Raw genomic sequence first — 22,262 nt, 5'->3', positions numbered from 1 at the left:
GTGGGAAGTTAGGAGTTCGTCCACATGAGTTTAAACAACCATCTTCAAGGGCTCACCTGTGTGTCCGCATTTAGCACCTTGATCCTCTGAGTGGAGATGAAGAGGTCCACTTCGGTCAGGGTCTGGGCATCCCCCTCAGCATTCTACGGAAGGACAGCGGATACTGTTACAAATCAAACTAATGAACTCGAACAAAGGCCTGACAATACTACTAGTGGCCCTGAGTACCCCTAGAGGGACATGCGACTCCGGCACGGAGCAGCCATCGGAAACCTAAATGTATGTGCCTTCCACTGTGCAATCTGCAGCGAAATGAGTTCTGAAGGCAGTTTGCAGAAAAGGAGGGAGGCAACGGCTTCTGGGAGACAGAGCACAGAGGGAGGGCCCCGTGCCTGGGGTTTTGTGCCGCAGCATCCAAAGAACGGTCCCTCCACTCCCTAAAAAGCAGACCTACCTGCCTGCCAACCCTCATCAAATTCGGCGGCAGAACAGGGCCTGTGTCCCTGGGCTGTATTTCCTAGATTTGGGACTCTAAGCACCCCCAGGAAATGGGGAAGAAAGTTTCAAAGAAGTTGGATTCGAACGTCAGCCTTTTCTTATTTTTTAAACAGTCAACCCCTCAGCAGGCTTGGTCCCCATCTTCCAAAAACCGTGAGGGAAGCAAGACCCAGGATGGACTGAGTGTTGCCCTCACAGTGACCTAGGAGAGGCTGGAAGAAGCCGTCACACAAATGCCACTGTTTTGTCACCTCCTGGAGTATGCCCATCCTATGGTCGTTAGTCATGTCTGCATGGAATGTTCTGGAATGCTCTGAGTGAACTCCTCAGGGTCTGCCCCATACCAGGACAGCCTTTCACTGGGTCTCACATCTGAGGGAATACTAATTGCTACTGCGCAGTGACAATGAAACACAACTTCTGGTTTCCCCATGGAGGTAAGTAATTTTTGGTGGCCACTCGGGAGCTCACGGTGCTATATCTTCCATTTCAAAAGAGCAGAAACTGATTTAATAATTCCTCATTAGAAAATCTGAAATAAAAAATGCCCCTGTTGACAATTCTGCAATAATTCCTTAAGCCCCGATGATAAATCCACATCTTTGCTCAGTTTTCAAGGGAAAGATCTTTGGGGCTTTCGGCCCATGGTGGTAACAACTGCTTTTAACTGATTACAGAGAGAACAGAGTCCAAAATATTCCAGCTGAAAATAGTCTGCAGGACTGCGGAAGAAATACTTTCCCCTGTTTTTAAAAATGGGGTTATATTCTACATCCAGACGCCTTTAAAGGTTATATTCTAGGATTGTCGCTCAAAACCCTCTTGCTAAAAAGTAGGTCGGGACAGAAGTAAAACAGAAAAGTTGCAGGTGGACCGTGGTTTTCAGTTTTCATGACGATTTTGGAGGAAATGCGAGTGCTGTGATCCACCCCATTGGAGGAGAGGGCAAACTGGGAGGCGACAGCTCAGGCTGGGGAGCATATGGATGACGCTGAAACCTTGTTAATAACCGGGAATGGGAAAGGTTGCCCCATCATGCTCTCTGCTGGGAGAAAAGGGGGAGCATCGATGCAGAGGGACACCAGACACTGGGGTGGATGCATCTGTGGACGGGGGCCCTGACCCTATGGTCACCAGTGAGTCTGTGGGTGGGTGGCTCTCTGCTGGGGATTCTGGTCACTCCTGGGTCCCAGGCTCACGGTGCAGCCTGGCCAGCTGTGGGCAGACCAGAAAAGGGCCCCGGCAATGATCTTGAGCATCTCGCTGCCTGGAAGGAACCCCAGTCCTTCATGGGGGTCACTGGCTGGCCTTGGCCAGCCGCTGAGGCTGTTCTAAGCTGCGTCTATTCTGGCTGCGGTCCAAAGTGACAGCCCTGCTTGAGCTGCCTGGTGCTTGGGCGGCCCAGGGGTACGCTGGGCGACTGCAGGCGAGGGCCACTCTTCTTTGGGAGAGGTACACCCCAATTGCAGGTCTGAAGGAATCAAAAGAGAGGGCCAGGAGCAAATGTCACAGGGAAAGAAGTGTCACTACAGGGGGAAGGGAGCCCCAGACAGGGTCCTCTGGCCACATCCCCAGAAAATGGCGTCCCAGGCGGGGACAGAGGACTAGACCTCTTGTTACTCTGGCTACAAGCCAGTGCAAGATGGTACCTCCCAGCATCGGGCATTTGGTATTTCCTGTGTCAGGTGGGTGGTTAGAAAGTGCCAGCATTTACTAAAGGACCAGGTTTACAAAGGACGGAGGGTCAACCCCATTTTTGGAAGTCCGCCCATGCTCCAGGAACTTTTTAATAGAGAAAGAGCCTCATGGATACACTGAGCGTCTCATCAACCAGGTTTAGTAAATTAACCTTAACGAGTCTTTAAATATCAGAACAATTTAATTAATTCTCGACAGGCGGCCTGGGTGCTGAATGTATCACATGGTCCTATCAAATGTCATATTTAAAAACATCTCCGTAAAACAGCAGCATCCCAGCACTGACCAGGTTCTAGCACAGGCTCTAAAACGGAAATGCAAAAAAGGGCAATGATTCAATTCTTCTGTAAAACGGTGGTTCAAAAAAGAGAAGTGACTGTGGTTTCCTTCGGAAGTCTAGCATTTATTTACCCACCAAGGGAAGAGGAAACACCATTTGTCACTTTATGTGTGTCCCCCGTGGAATGGCCCCGCCCCTGCCACGTACAGGATGAGCCACAGAAATGCACGCGAACGCCACAGGCCTTCATTACACACCGCTTTTTTCTTGCCTTTGGCAGCCTTTTGCATCCTCTGAGCAGCGTGTAAGAGAAAAGACAAGCAGGTGGACGGGTGCCCAGGGAGGGAGAGAGTGGCAGTTATTTCGGTCTGTGGTCCACACCCCAGGACTGCGACCTCGTGCCCAGGGGACAGGTGCGCAGCCACCACCTCAGCGGGCCACTCGTGTCCCCCGAGTGCTGGAAATTCCTGACACCCACCCGGATCTACGAGGGTGAGGCTGAGGACGGGGGGAGATGCAGTCGGCCGGCAGAAGGGCGCCAGGCTCCCAGGCAGAGCAGCAGACTGGGGCCTTGGGCGGCAGGGCCTGGGGCCTCCACTCAGTGGCACCAGCAGGCAGGACCCGTGGTTCCTTCTCTTCTGACCACCACGGCGGGCTCACGCCTGGCCTCCCCTCCCTCAGTGTTCAGCGAGGACAGGGGAGGTGGCTGGCACTGTCACTCCTCCCGCAGGCCATCAGCACCCACAGGCCCCACATCGCCCGGGGATCAGCACTCAGACCACCCAGCCTCCCTCCAGACCCCGCAGCTTGTGGACTTGGCCTCCTCTTCTTGTCCAGCCGCACCGCCGTTCAAAACCAAGTGATGCGACCTGCACCCAGGGCGGCAAGTGTGGCCGAGTTTTCCTTGAGTCATGAACTTAAATAGAACGTGACTCTGTCTCCCCTCCTGCAAGGGCTCCGCGTGGCGCTGAGCCCACATGCTGTGGGGCTGGATATGAGGTTCTGTGCTAACCCTACTGGCATCTCTCCAAAGCCGTGTTTCCAGGTGTCCCAGTGGCGCTTCCAGTGGCTACCCCTGTGGCCCCAGCACCTAAGCCCAAAGTCTCCCTCGGCCTTGCCAGGGCCACAGGCATTCCCGCTGTCCCTGCCAATGGCTGTGGGGTCAGAGCTGGTGGGCGCCTGTGCCCTGCCCCCTGCACCCCTGCTGAGCGCCCCTCCTGAGCACTCCCCTACCTTGACCCGGCTGACGGCCTCCTGCGCTTGCATCATCCTGATGTTCTTGGAAGGGTTCCGTTCTGAGAGCAGCTGGGTGGACCCCAGGTAGTTGGCAGCGAAGATGATCCCATCGATGAGGTCCTCCGGCTCGCAGGGCCCTGGAACTGAAGAGGGGCCCAGTCAGCGTCTCCCCAGAGGGCAAAGGAACAAGGCAGCAGGGACCGCAGATGAAGGGGAAGGTGGCAGCCGGCGGGGGGGCCATCCCATTTCCTCCATCACCCCTCAGTGCACAGTGCACGCAGCTGCACAAAATCAATACTCAGGCCAGAAAACGCCGCACAAACTGTCAGGAGGGCAATTCTGGGACCCCAGGCAGCTGTCCCTAGAGGCAGCTCGACCTCCAAAGTGACAGCCGCATGCCACAGTTCCAGAAGCTTCCCTTTCCCAAACATGGCAGCGTTGGCGAGCCCGTTGGAACTCGGGACAGTGACGGAAACTGCCTACTGCCCCCCAATTCTTCTTGGCCTCACCCGCGCTCTGTGCCGTGGGGCTCCTGCTCACCTGCAGCCCTCGCGGGAGACCTGTTTGGAACCCCCCATCCACTACACCCTGGGTCCACAGCTAACATGGTCCTACTTCCACCTGCTGCGTCTACATCAGGGCTGTCCCCAGAACTTTCTACCACAATCTGGAATGTTCTATCTTTGTGTTACCCAATACAGGGACCACTAGCCACGTGTGGCTGTGAGCACCCAAACTGTGGCGAGTACAACTAAAGAAATGACTTTTAACATTTTATGCATATAAATAGTCACATTTGGCCAGTGGCTCCCTACTGGACAGGCGGTGAGGGGTCAGTGAGCTTTTCCTGTAAGGGGCCAGACGGGACATGTCTCAAGCTTTGCGGTCTCTGGGCACCTCGTCATCTCTGATTTGTAGCACAAAAACAGCCGGAGATGAGATGTAATTAAGGAAAGCTTTATCTACAGTATTGGGGGCTTCCCCACCCCGGGCTGCACAGGCACGTGAGCTCAGTGAATGACTGTCACCTGACACCAGGCCGACACTGGATTCAGGGTAACTCTTTTGAAGCCCTGTCTGTAACTCAGTCCTCCTTGAACCACAGGAGAAATGGCGCACAGACAGAGCCAGGGCTGCCTGGACGGAGCCTGGGTTTCACCTGCTCAAACCTTGGCTCTGCGGACCCTTAGCAAAAGCGCAGAACAGGCCAAGCCAGAAACTGTGTGCGGCAGAGCATCCCCAGGCGCTGGGGAGTCACCGGTGCCACATGGCAGCTATGTCTCCTTTACACCAGAGCTGCAGCTGATGCACTAACACCAGTTCTATCCCGTCTTAGGATCAAGGCCAAGTATTGTGGAGTGGAAAGGCACCTCATGTTGGGATAATGGGCCCTGGCAGGTCCCTGCCCAAGGTCAGCTGCCTCCTGATGGCAATGCCCTGGGGAACCCCTCCCTTTCTCCCTGCTGACCCTGACAGCCTCCCCCAGCAGCACCCCCGATGTCTGAAGGGAGGCAGGGACAGCCCTCCAGGGTCACAGTGGGCTCCAGAGACCCAGCATGAGACGGGCTGGACTATCAGCCCTGCCGGACAGGGCTGGTGCCCTTGGGGAGGGGGGGGGTCATTTAATTTTTGGACCTCAATTTCCTCACCAGCTAAATGGGGGTGGGGAGGATTCCTGATTTGTAGCTCAACAGAGTTTTTACAAAGATAAGATGAATAGTGTATGAGTTTCATCAAGGCTGGAAGCATATAAAATGCAAGACATTAATTGGTGAATTCTTCGCTTTTACTTGCATCTAGCTCAAAAGACAAGTCATGGCATATGACAAGGCAGGGCCTCAGGTGCCAGGTGAGTGAGGCCACAGCAGTGACAGGTGGCAGTGCCCAAAGGCAGTTCATGTGCTCGCTGAGCCCCGTGAGCAGGCATGACAGGGCTCTAAGGCTTGGAGGGCAAAGGGACGCCATGGTGACACTGACATTAAGTGACAGCAAGGACCAGAACGCATGTCAGCCACATCCCAGATGGTGGCCTGCACCGTTGTCTACACCCAGAACCTCCAGCAGCAGGTACAAACTGGTATGAACCTCTTTTAAACCCCGTGCCCGACAGGGCTGTGGGAGATGGCAGGTGACTTAAAACCCCTGAAGCTGAAGTCATTGGAGGAGAGAAGGGGTGGGGGGACCCTGAGCAGCCCCGCTGTGCCCAGAGTCCCTGCAGAGCCTGGCGAGCCCCGACAGTCTCAGATGCCCCAGAGATTCAGCGTCAGTGAAGCCAGAGTGGGTCCAGAATCTGTCCAGTGGGTCCTCGAATAACATCCTTTTATTCAACATCATTTCGTTAGAACATTGATGAGATGCCAGAGGAGCCTAAATTGTTTATACCCATCAGCCGGTGGGAAAACTGGGTTCGTTATATGTCATTTCACTTAAAAGTTGCAGAACCTATGGTCAGCATTAAGTGAGGACTTACTGTAGCGCACACACACACATGCGTACGTGTGCACGCACATACATACAATGCATGCACACACATGCACATATGCATATGCACACGTACTCACACAAACACACTCACACACAGGCATACACACGTGCACACACATGCATGCATGCACACACATGCATGCATGCACAGATACACACATGCGTGCACACACATGCACACACACACACACACACACACCGTGGGGAGGAACCCCTCCTTGTCCACCCATCAGCAGCCATGGTCTACATATGGGTATATTGGGGCCTGTCATCAGCTGGGGGAGGCAGAAGCGATCCCCAACAGAGGAAACTGATGTCAATCACAAGGCAGCACCCTCCACCCTGCCCCTTGGTCTTCTGACTGAGCGAACTTCCCTTCCGGGCCTAGTTCTCTCCAGGGAGTATGGATTCCAGGGTCTGTCATTCGCCTTCACTCGCCTCCCTGCAGTGACCACTACTGACCAGTAGATGGCGTCACTTTCCTCTGCAGGAAGTCTTGGAGTAACCTTCAGCCCCACACCCTCAGCCAGTACCCAGGACCTGGTCCTCGGAAAGTGTCCTCATGTCCTATCTGTTGGGGTGGGGTGGGGTGGGGTGAGGGGTGAGGGCTGCATGGCACCCCCTGAGCCCCCATCCCTGGGGTGGTGGAGAGGCCTTCCCTTCTGAATCAAATCCCACCTTCCGAGGCTGCATCTCTGAACTCGCCTCTGGCCAGAACCTTGGTCAGCTCACCGGACCTCTCTTGAGGTTCATGGTCCTGTTTCAATTCACATCCTTGAGCAGATGGATTCAAGACTGGCCCCATCTCCCCCTGGAGGGAGCCTCACCAAACCTGGACCCCACCTGTGGGCGCCCGTGTGAAGGGTGCTCCATTCTCGGCAGTGGGGACCCACCCGCACCCATGGACATCTGCTCCCTGGAGAGAGGCCAAGGAAGGATTCAGGCCTTTGTTAACACTCTGACTGACGGCCACCACCGCCACTGGGGGCTCTGGTCACTCCTGCTTCTCTCTTTATTCAAATAGGAGACAGTAGGTGCATGGGTGCCTCCAGCACCCTGCCTGCCAGCCAGACCCACGCCCCCTCGCACACTTTCTTCCGGGAAAAAAAACCCAGAAGCAGAGAGCGTGGCCAGTGGGGTTGGGTTCAGTCTCACAGGCAGACACTCTCAACTCCAGTCATGAAATGCAGAGCCCACACCAAACAGCTTCATCACAACCCTAACGCAGCTGGCCCTGTGTGTTTGATTCTAAATTGCTCTTATTGGGCTCAGCTCTTGAACTGACCCTAAGCTGAGACCACCAGCGGGAGACAGAAAGACAAAGAATCAAAATGGAGGATTAAAAGACATCCTGTCTCCCCAGAGAGTGCTTTCTCCTTTTCATGACATACATTATATTTATGTAAGTGTTTGCAGAATGTGCCTGTACTGCTGGGACAAGGAGAATAAGGCGCCCCAGGTTCTTCCAGCTGAAGGAAGCCCTCATCTGAAGCCCCTGTTGGAGAGCCTGCCGACCTGCCGACCTCTCTGAACAGGGAAGGGCTGGAAGGTCCCCAGAACTATGCCATGGAGCCCCGTCCCTGCCACCTTTGGGGAACCCTCTTGATGGGGGTGGTGGGCAGAGCCCTCCGATGACTGGCCACCCCACGTGGTCTCAGGAACTCTGAGGCCTGTGCTTGGAGGGGCGGCTGGGAGGGTGGGTGTGCATCTGGAGGGCCTTGGAGTGCAGCCCCCCTAGTTACACCCAGACCTCTGCAGCTAGGGTGTAGTTCCACCCAGTCCTCATCAACTCCACGAAGCCGACCTCAGCATCCCAACTTGACAAATAAGGACAGTCCACATCGAGTCACATGACTTTACCCAAGATCACCATCACTGGTTCAGGTACTAAGTAGGGGTTTCTGAGCCCCGCCCACCCCCACCCCCACAGAAGGGCCTGTGCTATGACAGAAAATATGGAGCTCACTGGCTGACATCAGTCCCACAGTCACAAAACTAATGCATCAAGGTGGCCCGCAGTGAATGCCATGAAAGCCTCAGTTCCAAGGGAGAAGCCACAGGGGAGTCTGCCCTTGAGGACTCTAGGGGCAGCTGCCCTTTGAGCTGAGGTCTGAAGGGTGAAAAGGAAGCAACAAGCCACAGAGGGAAAGGAGGAGACAGCTTTCCAGGTGGTGGCAGGAGCAGGTGCAAAGACCCTGGGGTAACAGAGAGTACTGTACCTTAGAAGAGCTGCAAAATGTGCAAACTGCCTGGGTGCGGGGGTGAGCCAGCAGGGGGAACAGGCCAAGGTTACAGAGAAAGTTGCTAGCCAGATGAGAGGACTTTGGGGCCACAACTACGACTGTCACTGCAGGGAAGTGGCCCAGCCACTCTGTCTTTAGAAAGTAACTCTGGCCGCAGAGAGGCAGAAGGGAGAGCAGCTAGAAGGCTACTGCACAGGTTCTAACAAGTGAGTGATGATGGTGACGAGGAGGCCTGGGAGACGACAACAGGCTGGATTCCCTCGGGACGTTCTATCCACAGGACTGGAGGGTGGACTGGAGTGTGAGGTGAGGACAGGGAGGGCCGGAAGGCTGGTTGCAGGACTAGATAGAGGCAGTTGCTGCTCCCTGGGGAGAGGAGCCTGGGAGAGGACTGTAATAGCAAGACATCTGGGAACCACCACAGTCTTCCTGCAAAGGCGACGGCCACCGCACAGTGAAGTCTGAGAACAGCACACAGCGCCCTGTGCAGTGGGGAACCGTGGCGCCATCTCCAGGAGTTAGCAGTAAGTGAAAAAAGCAAGACGGAGAAGAGGGCGTCTAGTTCATTAACACTTATCTAAGAAAGGAGGAGGGATGCTTATAATAAAAAAGTGTGAAATGTCAAAAATGGGTCATAAGGGGCCGGCCGAGTGGCGCGACGGTTAAGAACTGGATTGGGACGCCAGAGGGCCCCGGTTCGGATCCCACATATGAGGGCCAGTGACACTGCCCTCCACAGCTAAGATGCTGAACAACTGCTCAACCTGGAGCTGGGCTGCTGTGAGTCTCCGGCGACGGCGTAGGCTGCAGTCCCTGCTGCAGTGGGTTGCCATGGGCTACCGTGTGTAGCCAGCAGCCAGCGTGAGCGGCCAGCAGCCGCAGTGAGCGGCCGTCCAGAAGCCGGCGACTGATCTGCCTCGCCCGGGAAGAGCGCAATGATGGTGCCAACTTGGGCCAGTGAAGCAACGTCCTCCACAACTAGACTAAAGAACAAAAGGACAGCAACTTGTCTGTTCCCCTTCCCCCAATTCCCCAGCACTGTTCCCATCCCCCCAATTCCCCAATAAAAATCTTTAAAAACAAACAAACAAAAAAATGGGTCATAAGGAAGATGCCAGACGTCTTCGCATACACTCTGTTTTGTATATTTCACATTAGAGCCATGGATTTTATATAATTAAACAACGAAATTAAAGGAAGAAAGCAAATTCCTAAGAGTTAAAAGAAAAATGAATCTGGAAGTGTATCCAGGTGTGACACAATCCCAAAGAGACGCACTATTCTGCAGGATTTGAAAACACAGGAATTCTGACGGTATGTCCCTCGTGGGTTATACTCTAAAGACAAGTCACTGCCGATAAGTCTTCAACTGTGTCTGTAATCGTATGTCCTTGGTGAGGTTGGTACCATTGTTCTGAGACATTGTATGATCAGCGGAATATAAGAAATGAGGAATTATGTCAGTGCCCTTTGGATCAGGGGTTTGGGGCACAGGAAAAGAAGGTGCAAATGCAAAGACCCCACAGTCCTGACAAAGCGTCAGTACAAATCACGGTGCATTTTATCCTAAAAACAAGCAGTTTAATTAGTTTTATACACACACACACACACACACACACACGAGGTCTGACTTTTTTGACATCATTATGAATTTGTACCAACTGGACAAACAGTTCACCAAGTTTACTATTTGGAAGTACTGAAAAGACTGCATGAATAAGTTAGATGAAAATGACCTGAACTTTTTGCCAACAATTCATGGCTCTTGCATCACGACAATGCACCAGCTCACATGGCACTGTCTGTGAGGGAGTTTTTAGCCATTAAACAAATAACTTATTGGAACATCCTCCTGCTCACCTGATCTGGCCCCCAATGACTTCTTTCTTTACCCAAAGATAAAGGAAATATTGAAAGGAAGACATTTTGATGACATTCAGGACATCAAGGGTAATACAACAACAGCTCTGATGGCCATTCCAGAGAAAGAGTTCCAAAATTGCTTTGAAGGGTGGACTAGGTGCTGGCATCAGTGCATAGCTTCCCAAGGGGAGTACTTTGAAGGTGACCGTAGTGACATTCAGCAATGAGGTATGTAGCACTTTTTCTAGGATGAGTGCACAAACTTAATTGTCTGACCTCGTACATAACAAATGACCCCCAAATTTGGCAGCTTAACATGACAAATTTATTATCCTCATTTCTATGGGTCAAGAAGCTGGGTGCCTCTGGATCAGGGTCTCACAGAGCTGCAGCCATCTCAGAATACGGGAGGATCTACTTCCAAGGTCACTTATGAGACTGCTGGCCGGACACCCATCCTGTGCCATGTGGGCACCTGACAAAGCCACTCAGCAGAGCGACCAAGCAAGCAAGAGAGAGCAGGAAAAAAGTCACAGCCTTTTTGTAACCTAACCTTGGAAGTGACACCCCCACTCCTGTCGTATTCTTATTCATCAGAAGTGAGTCAATAAGTCCAGCCTACTCTCAAAGGGTGGGGTTACCCAAGGTCATGAATACCAAGCGCTCACTGGGGGCCACTTCCCTACACACATCTATGTATTTCCTACCCGACTGACCAACTCAGTAGCAATCACCACCCCACAGTGCTCATTTTATGGTCTCCATGACTGCTCAGGGCTCCCTGGAGAAATAACTGGTCTAGTCTTGAAGCAAGAAATGGTGAAGATGATCCTGGGATATCTGGTCAAACCAGGAAGCAAGGAGGCTATCGGACTGTCGGGTCACACTGATAGGTCTTGGGAACCAGCCTCAAGCACTGGCGAGAGTAGAGACAACCTAAGGTCAATAAGGGTGACATCAGCCATACACTGAAACTCAACAGCTATGTTTCCACTCAAGACTCCTAGGTGATAGTGTATGAAAGCCCACTGGTTATCTTCAGAGATTGTTAGGGAAACTCGTTCATTTTAAAATTTTTAAAGAAAGGGACGATATCAAGCACGCAACCTGCTTTTCCTATACAAACTGTACTCAGCATAACCAAATACATGCTTGAGGAGGGAAAAGTTTCTTTGCATGGAAGAATTTCAGCTAATCGGTGAGGAAGAAATTATGGAATTAGAATGCCGCCATTTTGCAACCTCTAATCAATTAACGGATCGACACAATGACCCTTAATGGCTGCTAATCCTGCACAAAGAAAGACAAGCAGACAGCATGAACCTTTTGACGGAAGAACATAGATAGAACAAGACTATCTACGAAGGTCTTTGGCCCCAAACGACCAAACCGAATCTGATCAAGCCTCTCTCTATCTAAAACCCAGATTATTTTCCAGGATTCGGAGGACCAAGGACCATGGTGCAAAGTCCAGACTGCAAGGAATTCTGTAGCACAAATGACACAGATTCTTCTATAACTCCATCAACGGCAACCACACAATTGTAAGAGAGAGAGAGAAAAAAAGAGACAGATGGAGAACTGATAAAGCAAGAGACGTAAGAGAATCAGGAAATACATCAACCGATCTCAAAGGATGGCCCGTATCTGGACCCCCTTCAAACAAGCACGAAGTGGGGATATGTAAGTGCTAACTGGGGGTTAATGATACGTGGAATTGGTCATTTTATTTTAGTATTGACATGAATTTGATTCTACGATGATAGTCTTGGAATGAATTTTGTTTTAATAGAGTCTCTATTTTAGAGATACATGTTTGAAACATTTAAAGAAGGGATATGAGTGAGGTCTGAGGTTTTGCTTTAGAATAATCTGGAGAGGGTGTGTGTGTGGGGGGGTTGTAGATGAATCAACACCAGTCACGAGTGGGTAGATACTAAAGCTGGTGAAAGCACATGAAATTCATTATACTATTCTCTCTGCTTGTATATATGTTTGAAATGTTTGTGATAAAATAATTAAATGGACAGATCTTTCAAAAGGTGTCATTTTTTTAATGTCACTATTGTATATTCTGTAGTACATTGTTCCCTGCACTCTCCCCCACCCAATTAGACAGGAGGAAACCGTAACAGAAAACAAGAAAGGAAGCAGCAAAAATCATTCTTATTTGCAGATGGCATGATTATATGCCAAGAAAAACCAGAAGCTCATTGGGGGCCAAGAAAAACAACTAAAAATCTATTTAAAAAAATAAGAGAATTCACAAAGGCAGTGATTTCAAATTTAACAGATGAAAAAATCAATAGCTTTCTTTGTAGCTACAAATAGCAACAAGTGAGGAAAAAAAATGAAACAAAAGATATGATTTATGAAAACAATAAAAGGGAACAAATCCCCAAGGAAAAACTAATAACATGTGTGCTGGATTTGTGTGAATAAAATTTTATTGATGAAGATAAATACGTGTGAATAAATAGAAACAAGTCCCACTGTGATGAGGAGATTCTGTATTGTAAAGCTGACACTTTCCCCTTACATAAATAAATTTACTGCCTGGCATGTATTAAATGAAGTAAAATACCACCAAAATGCCAATAGGATAACGAGATAAGCTGATTCTAAAGTTTTTATGAAAAACTAAACATACAAAAGGATCCAGGGAATTTCTGAACAGGAAGGATGGTGACGAGGACACGAAGTGGCCGTAACAGGGAATAAAATGCCATAAATCCCCGGTACACAGAGCAGCCTAACTCTGGAACTTACAAGGGCGAATCATCATAAGAGACCCAGAAACAGACCTAGGTGCACATGGCAATTTAGTGTATGATGAAATCAGCATTTCAAGTCAGTGAGGAAAAGATCCATTGAACAGTTTGGGCACAACTCGTTAGCTGGTGGAATAAAATGCTTAAAATGGAACTCTTCCTCTAATCCATATACCAAAATAAATTCCAGAGAAGTCAAACATTTAAATAATTTAAAGTAAAATCATAAGTGTGCTAGAATAAAGCTTTATTTAAAACAATAATCTTAGGAGGGTGAAGGTTATACTAATTTCAAAAACTCAGGAACCTCAAAGAAAAAAAGGTGAATACATTTGACTACAGAAGAGGTTCGGCAAAGCAAAAACTGTACAAACAAAATTATACGACAACGGTAACGTGGGAAAAGTGTTTGCAATATAAATCGAAAGGCTCATTTCCTTTATATGTAAAGAGTAGTACAAATCAATAAGAAAAACCAAAAATCCAGTAGAGGAACAGGCAAAGGAAACAGACACCGCCAAGGAAAAGAAACAAATGGTTTCTAAATATGAAACAGTGTTGGGTGTCACTCCTGATGGAAAGCGCACACACATGTGAAGTGAACAAGTTAAAACCTTTCACCCATCAGCCAGGGGCCACGACCACATGGTTGGCTAGCACACAGGGCTGGTGAGCCAGCACTCTCAGATGCCGTGTAACCTGTCCCCCTATGGGGAAGGCCACCTGGCCATCTCCATCCCAGTCAGCGTGCTGCTGGCCTGTAACCCTGCTTCATAAAGAAACTGCTTCTTTGAAAGGACGCCTGAACACAAAGGCATCCATGCGGCAGCTCGCGGCTGCACTAACCTGCAAGCTGATAAACACCGCATCGTACGTGAAGCCACTGGATCCTGAGCTGCCACTTAAATAATTAAGGGGATGTATGGCTGTCGTCTCCATGATCTACCAAGAAATGAAAAAGCCATGTGGCCAGTGCAATGTCTATTTTAAGCAAACGGTCTAGATGTAGGCTTGTATATGGCCAGGAAGTTTCTGGAAGAACTCACAAGAAATCTACCAGTGGCTTCCACTGCGAAGGAGAAAAGTGCAGACAGAAAAGGGAAAATTTCCATGTGTATTTCCAAGGTAGAATTCATTTTTAATTCCTGTGGCTCTTGGCTTGATCCAAGCACCACTCAGGGAAATCATAACAAGCCTCCAGGAGTGAATGAAGTTCCTAATTGAAAACACGTCTAGTCCCTATTCATGCTGAGTTAATGGAGTCCTGAGGATGAGAGCAAATGTTGTTTGTGAAAAAGAAAAGTCATTTTCGTGTGGACTACAAAGCTACAATAATCAAAACGCTATGGGACTGACACAAAAACACACAGATCAATGGAATGGAATGGAGAGCCCAGGAGTAAACCCTCGCTTATGTGGTCAATTAATCTACAACAAAGGGGGCAAGGATATACAATGGGGTAAACACAGTCTCTTCAATAAGTGGTGTTGGGGGCTGGCCGAGTGGCTCAGTTGGTTAAGAGCTCGCTCAAGAGTTTGAGCTCTGAGCAACAGCAGTTCGAGTCCAGCCCGAGCTGAGCAGCCACTGAGCTGCCAACAGGTGGCAGGATGGCTCAGCTAAAAAAAAAATTAAAAAACAATAAAATAAAATAAGTGGTGTTGGCAAACTGGACCAATACATGCAAAAAAAATGAAGCTGGACCATCTTCTTCATCACATACAACACTAAACTCAAAATGGGTTAGACTTAAATGTAAGACGCCAAGCCATAAAACTCCTAGAAGGAAACACAGGCAGTAAACTCTCTGACATCTCTCTGAGCAATATCTTTTTTGATATGTCTCCCCAGGTAAGGAAAACAAAAGAAAAAAATGAACAAAGGGGACCACAACAAACTAAAATGTTTTTGCACAGCGAAGGAAACATCAACAAAACAAAAAGGCAGCCTGCTGAATGGAAGAAGCTATCCTCCAATGATATATCTGATAAGGGGTTAATACCCAAAATACATAAGACACTCATACAACACCAAAAAAATATACAATCCAATAAAAAATGGGCAGAGGACCTGAATAGACATTTGTCCAAAGTGGACATACAGATGACCAATAGACATGTGAAAAGATGCTCAGTGTCACTAATCATCAGGGAAATGCAAATCAAAACCACAATGAGATACCACCTCACTCCTGTCACAATAGGATCATCAATAAATCAATAAACAACAAGTGCTGGCGAGGCTGTGGAGAAAAGGGAACCCTCATGCACTGTTGGTGGGACTGCAGATTGGTGCAGCCACTATGGAAATCAGTATTGAGGTTCCACCAAAAATTGCAAATAGAACTAACTTATGACCCAGCAATTCCACTTCTGGGTATTTATACAAAGAAATCCAAAATGCTAATTAGAAAAGATATCTGCACCCCTATGTTCACTGCAGTATCACTAGTAATAGCCACGATATGGAAGCAACCGAAGTGTCCATCAATAGATGACTGAATAAAGAAGTGGTTGTACATATACTCAATGGAATATTACTCGGCCATAAAAAAGAATGAAATCTTACTATTTGTGACAACATGGATGGAGCTAGAGGGTATTATGCTAAGTGAAATAAGTCAGACAGAGAAAGACAAATATCATATGATCTCACTTATATGTGGAATCTAAAAACACGAAACAAATGAATAAACAAAACAAAACAGACACAGACCCATAGATATAGAGAATAATCTGATGGTTGCCAAGGGGGAGGAGGGATGGGAATGAAAAAAAAAAAAAAGAATGCAAGAGCACACTGTCAAAATAAAATCAGGGTAAGAAAGGTTTAAAGTCATTTATTTCTGAAGATTTATTTACTTTGCTACCATAAATATTCATTAAAATGAATTACCAGCATATTAAAAGAATGAATAAAATTCACACTATTTATTATAGCACATTAGCAAGGATAGGAAACACTCTCTGGCCAAGAGAAAGATCCTACATTAGAGGCTGTGGTGTTGGGGTACCTTGTAAAGGAGCCCCCAAGGTTACCTGGTGCATTTCAGAGTCAAGCGGCGTGCTCCCCACCCCAAACCTCCACACAGAACAAATCAACCCGTTGGAGTTTTTACTGAATATTGACATGGCACATTAACCCCCTCAGAAAAGACAGGCGACTGGAGGAAAATGAAGAGTCTAAAAAAAGAAAAACAGCTCGAATTTGATGCAATTATACCCACCCCAACCAAAAGTGTTAGATGGCAATTAGTTGCTTGTACAGACGCATTTCAATCTATTAATTCAGTCATCAGTGTCATGTGTGAGGCCATTACTGAGGGTGTAATTAGATGTGATGGTCGACCGTTCCCTAATCAACTGGGTCCCCACCCCCACCCACCCAGTAAGCGTGCAGGCGGCGCTCACAGGATCAGATGGGCAGGCATCCTGCCCTGTTAGAGTGCTGTCTTCATCATGCTTTCTGAACCAGCTTTGCAGGAGAAAATCAAACATAACAGCACCATGTGCTTTTGACCTAAAAACGCAACTGCCCCCTGAGAGATAAAATTTGGAGTCACTTACCAGCCACAAAACTTGGAAACGATGCCACCTTCTTTGTCTGTTAGGAAATATGAAAAAAAGAAAAAGAAACACATGGCCAGGGCACGAAGGAGACTGGACACCACTCTATGGGTGGCCATAGTTCTTTCGTCAACGTCAGAACATCTCCAAACTATGGCATCCAGAAAAGGGGAATTCGTGCTTCTGGCCTCATTTTAGTAACGTCCACTGTGGCAATATTAGTTTATATAGGATTGTTCTTTAAAATCGTGTGGTTCCCAACCAGGATGATTTTTGTCCCCAAGGGAAAGTTTGGCTATGTCAAACCTTGTTTGACATTGTCATTTTTGGTTGTCACAACTTGGGGTAGGGGGGAGTGCTGCTGGCATCTAGCGGGTAGAGGCCAGGGATGCTTCTAAACATCCTACAGTGCAAAGCACAGCCCCCCACAATGAAGAATTATGTGGCCCCAAATGTTGGTGGTGTCACTACTGACAGAGGAACCGGGATTTAGAACATGTCAGATAATGGGGCAGAGTAAGTTTCCGTCAAAGCAGGGCACACCAGTGACCCCCCCCCCCCCATGCCATCGCCAAAACATGAACACACGTGGTGGAGGCCTGTCCTTCTTCCTCCACGGCCAGGGCCATCAAATCCTCCCGCTATGGGACACCCACCTTTGCTCGACCTGGACTCCGGCCCCACAGGCACCGGAGGGGACGACAGCATCATGGAGGGTGAGCAGACACGACAAGGCGGCAGCCCCAACACTGAGCCCCCAGCCAGGGACCCTCATCCTTGGAAAAATTACCTCCGGGACGTTGTTATTATCCACAGGTCCATTGAGATCGGAGCGCTGCTGCTTCCTCGGCTGCTCCAGACCATTGCAAACCTGGATCCGAGAAGTGAAAGGTAAAGATGGGGTTCTTACGTGTTAGAACAATAAACAAGACACAAAGCTGGAGATGCAATACCACACAACTTTGTAAAATGCATGTGAGTGTGTGAGTGTGTGTGTGTGTGTGTGTGTGTGTGCATACAGATATCTTTTAAACTTTTCTGCAATTAACATGTACACTTTTACACTTCTAAAAAGTTATTTGATTTGTATTTTCTAATTTCATTAATTTGTGATTATTTCTAATTGTGGTAAAACATTCATAACACAAAATTTACCATTTTAACCATTTTATTATTATTATTATTATTATTATTATTTTAATTGGGAAACAGTGTGTTTTTTCCAGGACCCATCAGTTCCAAACCCAGTCTCTGTTTTTAGTCTAGTTGCAGGGAGGGGAGCGCAGCCCACCATCCCATGTGGGAATCGAACCAGCAGTGGCAGCTCAGCTCAAGTCGTTGTCTTCAATCTAGTTGTGGAGGGCGCAGCTCACTGGCCCATGTGGAAACCAGCAACCCCGTTGTTCAGAGCACGCGCTCTAACCAACTGAGCCACCTGGCCGCCCCCATTTTAAGCATTTTAAAGTGCACAGTTCAGTGGTACTAAAGTACTTTCATGTTGCTATGTAACCATCACCACCATGCGTCCCCAGAACGCCTTTCATCTTCCCAAACTGAGACTCTGCCCTCACTCCCGCCTCTCCCAGCCCGGTAACCACCAGGGTGTCTCTATGAATTTGTCTACTCAGGGTGCCTCACAGAAGTGGAACCAGACAGGGTTTGTCCTTCTGTGATTGGCTGATTTCACTCAACATAGTGTCCTCAGGTTCTTCCAAAGCAGGTGTCAGAACTCCCTTCCTTTTAAGGCAGAATGATATCCCACTGCATGGATGGACCACATTTTATTTATCTATTCATCCACTGATGGACACTTGGGCTGCTTCCACCATTTGGCTGTTTTAATCATGCTGCCAGGCACATGGGCGGACAGATGTATCTTTGAGACCCTGTTTTCAACCCAGAAGTGGGGTTGCGGGGTCATGTGGTAATTTATATTTTTAATTTTTTGAGGAGTTTTACACTCCCGTCAACAATATCCAAGGATTAAAGTCTTATTCCTAAAAAACAAGCAAACAAAAAAAACCCACCAAAATTCTTAGTTTAATGCAAATTCTAAATTCTAAAAATCTAAATTCTTTAGTTAATGCAAATTACTCAATCTTCTACTAGAGAAAATAAAAGGCCCCAAGGACATGCCAAGACATGGAATCAAAAAGAAAATTTCTTTTACTTCAATTAACAAAATTTAAAGTTAGGTACATTTTTTTCTATTCATTGCCTAGTACCACCCAGAAGAGAGAAGCCAGATTCATAATGCTAAAATCACTGTCCAAATCCCAAAGGGGGTGCTGCTAAGCCGGCATCTTAAGTCAAGTTCCAGAACTTTCTGGAAATAAATTATCAAGCAGTAACAATGTGATGATGACGATGATGAGTTACATTTATAAATAAGTTTGTATTTATATTACAAATACATATTATACATACATACTCATATTTATTTGTGAATAAATAAGTTACATTATTTCTAACACCCCTTCGTGCATGGATATGGATATCCCCACTCCCGCCTTACAGGTGAGAGGACAGAGGTGCTCACGGCCAGGTCCCCACAGGCTTAGGTGGCACAGCAAGGTGTCCCTCCCTGTCCTCTTCCCTGTCCTACACTGACACCATCATGTCCCTTAATTCAATCTCCCTGGGAAGGTAAGAGAAAAATTAACAGACCTGGGCCCATTCTCCTGCCCCTGCGGGGAACAGGAATGTCATACACAAGGCAGTGTCACCAGGCAGACAAAAGACTCCTAACTGCGTGTCCCCTCCGTGACAATAAACACCAGTGGGTGTCAGCGGGGGGTGGGGATGGAGGGGGAGGCTCAGATGGGAGGTGGAAATGCTGGGCTAGGCTTTAAGGAAGGGGATGATCTGTACACAGAGGAAGAAGGGAAGGTGTCGCCACATCCTGAGGGAAACCAGGGCTCAAGCTGCAGGAAGAAATGAGCCTCCCTGGAGTGGAGGGGTGCAGGGTGCAGCTGGGGCCCAGGCGGGCCAGATGTCTGGTTGGTGCCTGCCTTCCCCAGTGCCTCTGCTGGAAACCCAAGGGACTGTCACCACCCCTGAAGCGTGAGCTCTCAGACCACGCAGGGGGCCCTGACTGCACCCGCTGTCCTAGTATGTCGCGAGGTGGCGTTCCAGGACTGCTGGCTTGCTCCTCCATCCTCACAGCTCTCCCTCCTCATCGCTGAACCCACCCTTCCCCAGAAAAGAGCGCTCTGAACCCCCGGGGGCTCCTGCCCAGTGGACTGTGCCTACCACGCTGAGCTGACAGTGCCCCTTCCTGCAAGGCTGCACCTAGCTGGCCCCTTCTGTAGGGGTCCCACGAACTCCTAGGTAACTTCCCAGCGCCCCACTGGCTCTGCACTTCCCACGATGGCCCAGACACGCCAGGTGACGTCTCCCAAAGGGTCCGATGGGGGCTCTGACCTCAGACACTGTCCCATCCACTGTAAGTAAAACTAATTCAGGACATCCCCCGGACAGCCATCTGTTGTCTGGGACCCTCGCTATGCCAAGGTCCCCTTAGAACACGTCAGTACTTTACCCTCTTGTTTGAAAGACATCTGACCTGGGACCTTCCCTCGGCTGAGTGCACAGGTATCATTGCCTAAAGGCCTGCACTGCCTCACTGGGGGCTAAACGGCCTCTGGTAATCTCCAAACACCCAAAGAAACAAACCAACAGATGGACAAATGAAAACGGATCAGCCACACCCACTATAAACTGAATGTCTGTGTCCACCCCTCAAGTTCATATGTTGCAACTTAACCCCCAAGGTGATGGTGTTACGAGGTGGGGCATTTGGGAGGTGATTAGATGAAGTCATGAGGGTACAGCCCCCACGAATGGGATCTGTGCCCTTATAGAGACCCCAGAGGGTTTTCTAGACCCTTCTGCCATGTGAGGACAAAGCGAGAAGACAGCGAGGAACCAGGAAGTGAGCCGTCACCACACTGGATCTACCGGCACCTTGATCTTGGACTTCCAGCCCCCAGAACTGTGAGAAATGAGTTTCTGTTGTTTACAAGCCACCCAGTCTGTGGTGTTCTGTTCCAGCAGCCTGAACGGACTAAGAAGACACCCCTTCTATGAATGTCGCAGCTTGGGCTGGAACCTGATTTTCCTGGCAGAGCGGGGGCGTAGATGTAGGAAACAGGCTCTCGCCTGGCACCTTTGGCAAATCGAAGCAGTGTTCCTTCTGGGGGACACAGGGTTAGGACTTGGCCAGGGGCTGGGAAGCTTCAGGCCGGGGCCCATGACCCAGCTCGGCTGGGTGCCTGTGCCCTCATGCTCGTCCACCCCGTCCATCGGACACCCTGGTGTGGGGTCACAGGAAGTGGTGACCACGGGCAAGGCGGGGTCGCAGGTCTGCTTCCAATGGCGACTTCTCTCCAAAGCTTCTCTAACTCTCTCTGACCACTCATCACCATGACAACCGCAGCTCATAATAAAGAAGCAGGGGTGTTTTCAGAGGCTGGAGGGTGGGCTTGTGCTGCATCTCCTCGGGAGGGCCCATCTGGCGCTCTAATTTTCATCTCCAGGGAGGGATGGGGGGCTGGGCAGCATGGGACACGGCATCTGAAATTAACATGCTTGGAGGCCCACGTGGACGTGGGGCTCCTGGCATCTTAGACGAAGTTGCTACTGAAACCCTTTTATGCCCTCCCCATGATACAGCTGCCAGGCAGCTCTCAAAACAAGAGGCCAGCCAGGGTCACCTCGGTCCTTACAGCCAACTGGGACAGCAGGACCATGCGTCTCTCTCCATAATTCTAGTGCCATCAGCTGGAATCCGCGTCAGCCACCGCCCGCCCCCCCCAGAGAAGGTGGGCAGTGAAGTGTGCTAATGTGGCAGGGCCCCCCCACCGCCCAGGGAGCTCTGAGAGCAGAACACCAACGTGTGGCTCAGACGGGTCACGACCTGCCAGGACCAGGGACAGCTGTTCAGGTTGCCTATAATAAAAATATTCTAATTTGAATAAATTGTTCTAATAACTATCTTGGCTGCAGTCCGTGAAACCAAAGCTAGCATTTTTTTCAATTCTGTCCATTTTTTTCAAGTGTCAATTCTGATTTTGCCGCCTGACTACGCTGAAAACACAGCGACAAAACCCACGTTACTCTGCATGAAACAGCCACCAGGAAGTGCACATGTGCTCATGGGCACACCGTCTGTCATCAAAGCCCTCCTGAATGGCAAGCACGTTAGTGACACAGTGACGAGCTCACGTTAGGGATAGAGCATCAGCTCAAAGCCCAGCACGCCCCAATTTCCTCACTGGGCCGTCCTACCGCCTCTCACACATGACTCCACGTCACAGAAACCCCAAGTCGGAGGTGACAGTGAGGGGGCAGCCTTCTCTGGGAATCATTATCCCTACTGATCGGATATTCCAACAAAGACGCCTTCCTCTGTCCAACTGATGGGTCAGCTGGGACTGCTGCAGGAGGGAGCTCCACGCGGGGCCACGCCGGGGTCATAACCTTCGGGTCACGGTCAGGCTGAAGGTCTGAATTAGCACCCGGAATGGTTTCCACAAGCCCTTCGATCCATCCCCTGACATAGTGGTGTCAGAAAAACGACAACAGTATTTTTCTTCTGTTCCTCTTACAATTCAGGTCACTCCT

The 22,262-nt window shown here is 49.3% G+C and overlaps 1 protein-coding gene across 4 annotated transcripts in view; it reads right to left on the bottom strand.

Annotated features, from left to right (window-relative positions):
• Positions 1-22,262, bottom strand: part of APBA2 (amyloid beta precursor protein binding family A member 2) — a 179,199-nt gene that overhangs the window by 15,197 nt on the left and 141,740 nt on the right. For 3 of the 4 annotated variants that reach the window (XM_019625158.1, XM_019625160.1, XM_019625159.1), the window contains 5 exons: positions 17,428-17,508; positions 16,638-16,674; positions 3,710-3,855; positions 2,734-2,769; positions 57-143 (listed from right to left, as the gene is read on the bottom strand). In XM_019625158.1, the coding sequence (XP_019480703.1) occupies positions 57-143; positions 2,734-2,769; positions 3,710-3,855; positions 16,638-16,674; positions 17,428-17,508 (387 nt within the window). The remainder of the gene's footprint in view (positions 1-56; positions 144-2,733; positions 2,770-3,709; positions 3,856-16,637; positions 16,675-17,427; positions 17,509-22,262) is intronic. The other variant, XM_019625161.1, reaches the window with a different exon arrangement.

Source organism: Hipposideros armiger, unplaced genomic scaffold (genome assembly GCF_001890085.2).
Source record: "Hipposideros armiger isolate ML-2016 unplaced genomic scaffold, ASM189008v1 scaffold_617, whole genome shotgun sequence".
Lineage (NCBI taxonomy): Eukaryota > Metazoa > Chordata > Mammalia > Chiroptera > Hipposideridae > Hipposideros > Hipposideros armiger.
This window is presented reverse-complemented; position numbering and strand designations above follow the sequence as displayed.